This window comes from Rhinopithecus bieti, unplaced genomic scaffold (assembly GCF_001698545.2).
Source record: "Rhinopithecus bieti isolate Rb0 unplaced genomic scaffold, ASM169854v2 scaffold_9899, whole genome shotgun sequence".
Lineage (NCBI taxonomy): Eukaryota > Metazoa > Chordata > Mammalia > Primates > Cercopithecidae > Rhinopithecus > Rhinopithecus bieti.
The window spans coordinates 6,928,307-6,932,868 of NW_016806979.1; the positions used below are offsets into that span (position 1 = coordinate 6,928,307).

General features: G+C 55.1%; 2 protein-coding genes across 2 annotated transcripts in view; both read left to right on the forward strand.

Moving 5' to 3' along the window:
• Positions 1-1,619, forward strand: part of CCDC194 (coiled-coil domain containing 194) — a 14,893-nt gene extending 13,274 nt beyond the window's left edge. The window contains exons 5-7 of the transcript XR_001886926.1: positions 570-730; positions 924-997; positions 1,579-1,619. The gene's annotated coding sequence lies outside the window, so the exon portion shown is untranslated. The remainder of the gene's footprint in view (positions 1-569; positions 731-923; positions 998-1,578) is intronic.
• A 1,421-nt stretch (positions 1,620-3,040) lies between these two features.
• Positions 3,041-4,562, forward strand: part of PLVAP (plasmalemma vesicle associated protein) — a 28,033-nt gene continuing 26,511 nt past the window's right edge. The window contains exon 1 of the mRNA XM_017879517.1: positions 3,041-3,532. Within this exon, the coding sequence (XP_017735006.1) occupies positions 3,164-3,532 (369 nt within the window). The 5' untranslated portion in view covers positions 3,041-3,163. The remainder of the gene's footprint in view (positions 3,533-4,562) is intronic.

The following is a 4,562-nucleotide window of genomic DNA, read 5'->3' on the forward strand; positions in this document are numbered from 1 at the left end:
CTGCCTCAGCCTCCTGTGTAGGTGGGAGTACAGGCACCCACCACCACATCCAGCTAATTTTTGTATTTTTAGTGGAGATGGGGTTTCACCATATTGACCAGGCTGGTCTCGAACTCCTGATCTCGTGATCCGCCCGCCTCAGCCTCCCAAAGTGCTGGGATTACAAGTGTGAGCCCCCACGCCTGGCCTACCTTTTTTTGTTAGGGGGAAAAAAAAATCAGGCCTGGTGCAGCAGCTCACACCTGTAATCCCAGCACTTTGGGAGGCCGAGGTGGGTGGATCATGAGGTCAGGAGTTCAAGACCAACATGGTGAAACCCTGTCTCTACTAAAAATACAAAAAATTAGCTGGGCATGGTAGTGTGTTCCTGTAGTCCCAGCTACTCAGGAGGCTGAGGCAGGAGAATCGCTTGAACCCGGGAGGCGGAGGTTGCGGTGAGCCGAGATGGCACCACTGCACTCCAACCTGGGCGACAGTGCCAGACTCCGTCTCAAAACAGAAAACTGGCTATGTTGTCTTCACTTGATTTTTGTTCTGTGTTTGTTTTTTGGGGTTTTTTTTTTGAACAGGCTTTCAAACTCGTGGGCTCAAGCGATTGATTCTCCCACCTCTGGCTCCCTAATTGCTGGGATGACAGGTGTGATCCACTGCGCCTGGCTATCTCCACTTCGGACAGGAGAGAACTGAGGCCCAGGGAGGGAAAGTCACTTCTCCAAGGCCACAAAAGCTGGTAGGTGACACAGTCAGAACTCAACTCCTGAACTCTAAATTGTAAAGCTGGGTTCACTCAGACTACGTAGCCCCCATTACGGAGGATGTTCTGCTCCTGCCCAGCTCTGGGGGGCTCTGGGTGGGGCTGGCCAACCTGGAGAAATGGCTGGTTGGGCACCCATGGCAACCCCCAGCCCTCCTTCCCCCACTAGCAGCCACCGCCGACGCAGCTGGGAAGGGTCCGGAATCAGGATCAGGAACCACCGGGTAGCTGCAAAGGTCAAAGGTCAGACATGGGTTTCCTGCCCACCCCTGGGAACTTCCTTCTTCTCAACTCTACTCTCGCCTCACTGAGCACCACCCTGGAGTACCCCTCTGCTCTGTCAACGACCCCTCCCCACTCTGTTACCCTGGCTAATGGGAGGACGGGTCTGCACGCCCCAGCCTTCACACTGCCTACAGAGGACAGCAATTGCACGATTGTCACCTGTCCGGAGTCCAGCCTCCTTTCCAGCTCCCTGCTCCTGTCCCTCTAGCCCACCCTGACTCCACGGGGTGGGGGGATACCTGTCCCAGTCTGTCTCCCAAGACTGGGAGTTGCTTGTGGCTGGGCTTGGGACTGATGCGTCTTGCGGGGGCCTGGCATCACTCAGCGTGGAGCAAACAAAGAAGGGACCCCATGGAGCATTTTTCTGGAGCTCCTAATTCTGGGAGATAGGCAGGACACACAGAATTCTTTGTTTCCTGGTCCCTAAGACCCCTCCAGCCCAACTTGGGGGGTGACCCACAGTGACGCCAGAAAACTCCCATGGTTTTTTGGTTTGTTTGTTTTTGTTTTTAAGACAGAATTTCTCTCTTATCTCCCAGGGTGGAGTGCAGTAGCCTGATCTCGCCTCACTGCAACCTCCGCCTCCTGAGTTCAAGTGGTTGTCCTGCCTCAGCCTCCCCAGCAGCTGGGATTACAGGTGCTCGCCACCATACCTGGTTAATTTTTGTATTTTTAGTAGAGATGGGGTTTCACCCTATTGGCCAGGCTGGTCTGGAACTCCTGACTTCAGGTGATCCGCCTGCCTTGGCCTCCCAAAGTGCTGGGATTACAGGTGTGAGCCACTATGCCCAGCCCCCCCATAGGGTTTTGAGTGTCGAGGGAGGAATCTCAGTCCCCCCTATCCACCACTTCTCATTCACCGTCTCACAGAGCCCCCAGCAGTGCCTCCAGCAGGAAATGATCCTAATCATAACAACAGCCACAGAGTGACCAGGCACCGGGTATACCCTGTCTCACAAAGGGGAAGGTGAGGCACATTGACCAGGCACCGGGTATACCCTGTCTCACAAAGGGGAAAAGTGAGGCACAGACATGTGAGGCCTCTTGCCCAAGCTCTCACGAGGCAAAGCCAGCTCTTCCCAGCTCTAAGTTCATTATTCCTTGTGCTGCAGTTTCCTGGAGCATTTATTGAGCACCTAAGTGAACAGGGCTTTGTGGGCAATGACAGAGCTTGGGGAGCCAGTGCCACCACCATCCATGGCTCAGCCCTCCGTGATGCCCTCCTGTGCAATTACTGATCACCTACTGCTTGTCCACCCCTAGGCTAGCTAAGCGTTTCACACTTTTTTTGTTTTTTTGAAACACAGTCTTGCTCTGTACCCCAGGCTGGAGTGCAATGGCACGATCTCTGCTCACTGCAACCTCCACCTCCTGGGTTCAAGCAACTATTCTGCCTCAGCCTCCTGGGTAGCTGGAATTACAGGCATGCACCACCACACCCAGCTAATTTGTGTATTTTTAGTAGAGACGGGGGTTTCACCATGGTGGCCAGGTTGGTCTCGAACTTCTGACCTCAGGTGATCCGTCCACCTCGGCCTCCCAAAGTGCTGGGATTATAGGTGTGAGCCACCGCGCCCAGCGCATTTCCCATGTTTTGTGGCATTTAATCAGCACCGCCCCAGTGAAGTGGGTGCACGTCTGTAGCCAGCCTGTCTCGAGGTAAGTCAAGCCCCCTGAACTAACCGTGTGAGACCCCGAAGCAGCCCCTTCTCCTTCCTGTGCCTCAGTTTCCTCTGCCACCCAAGGGAGACAGCAACACACCTGGCATGATTCGGTGATCTAATCACAGCAGGTACTGAGAACAGCACCAGCCACCAAGTACAGACAAACGCGAGGCTCAAAGAGGCCGAGAATGCCTGACCAGCCAGCCAGCGCCCCACCCAGCATTAATCAGAGGGGTCCAGCCGGTGCCCTGGCTCTGCGCCCCCAGCCCCACCCCCGCCCGCTCACAGCCAGAGTGGGAGTGTTGTGATAACCCGCAGCCCCCGTTTCCTCCGGGCCAGGAAGGAGCCAGGCAGAGGAAGTATTAAGAGGAGTAATATAAGCACTCCCCCCTGCGAGGCGCGGGCCAGAGCAGGCCGGGTGGCGAGCAGGGACGGTGCACTAGACGGCGGGAGTGAGCAAATGGGTCTGGCCATGGAGCATGGAGGGTCCTACGCTCGGGCGGGGGGCAGCTCTCGGGGCTGCTGGTATTACCTGCGCTACTTCTTCCTCTTCGTCTCCCTCATCCAATTCCTCATCATCCTGGGGCTTGTGCTCTTCATGGTCTATGGCAACGTGCACGTGAGCACAGAGTCCAACCTGCAGGCCACTGAGCGCCGAGCTGAGGGCCTGTACAGCCAGGTCCTGGGGCTCACGGCCTCCCAGACCAACCTGACCAAGGAGCTCAACCTCACCACCCGCGCCAAGGATGCCATCATGCAGATGTTGCTGAGTGCCCGCCGTGACCTGGACCGCATCAATGCCAGCTTCCGCCAGTGCCAGGGTGACCGGGTAAGGCTGTGGGCAGGACACTTGTTCTGGGGACCCTGGGCAAGCCCTCTCACCTCTCTGAGCCTGAGTTTCCTCATCCAAGAGAGGGAGACAATCACAGGACAAATATTCTATTTTCTGATGAGACACAGTCTCGCTCTGTCTCCCAGGCTGGAGTGCAGTGGTGCAATCTCGGCTCACTGCAACCTCCGCCTCCTAGGTTCGAGTGATTCTCCTGCCTCAGCCTCCCGAGTAGCTGGGATTACAGGCACGTGCCACCATAACCGGCTAATTTTTGTGTTTTTAGTAGAGATGGGGTTTCACCTTGTTGGCCAGGCTGGTCTCAAACTCCTGACCTCAAGTGATCCACCCACCTTGGCCTCCTGAAGTGTTGGGATTACAAGCGTGAGCCACCACACCCAGCCGACAGATTTTTTTTTTTAAGAGCCAGGGTCTCCATCTGTATCCTGGGCTGGATGGAGTGCAATTGCTATCATAGCTCACTGCAGCCTCAATCTCCTGGGCTCAAGTGATCCTCTTGCCTTAGCCTCCTGAGTAGCTAGGACTACAGGCATGCACCACCACACTCAGCTAATATGTTTATCTTTAGCAGAGATGAGGTCTCACTATGTTGCCCAGGCTAGTCTCGAACTCCTGGGCTCAAGCAATCCTCTCACCTCAGCCTCCCAAAGTGCTGGGATTACAGGGGTGAGGCACTGCGTCCAGCTAATTTTTTTTTATTTCTTTTCTTTTTTTTGGAGACAGGGTCTCACCCTGTCACCCAGGCTGGAGCACAGTGATGTGAGCATAGCTCACTGCAACCTTGACATCCTGGGCTCCAGCTATCCTCCTGGCTCAGCCTTTCGAGTAGCTGGCACTATGGACATGCCACTATGCCCAGGTCATTTTTTATTTTTAGTAGACATGGGGTCTCGCTATGTTGATCAGCCTGGTCTTGAACTCCTGGGCTCAAGCAGTCCTCCCTCCTGGACCACCCAAAGTGCTGAGATTACAGGTGGGCACCACCACACCTGGCAATTTTTTTTTTTTT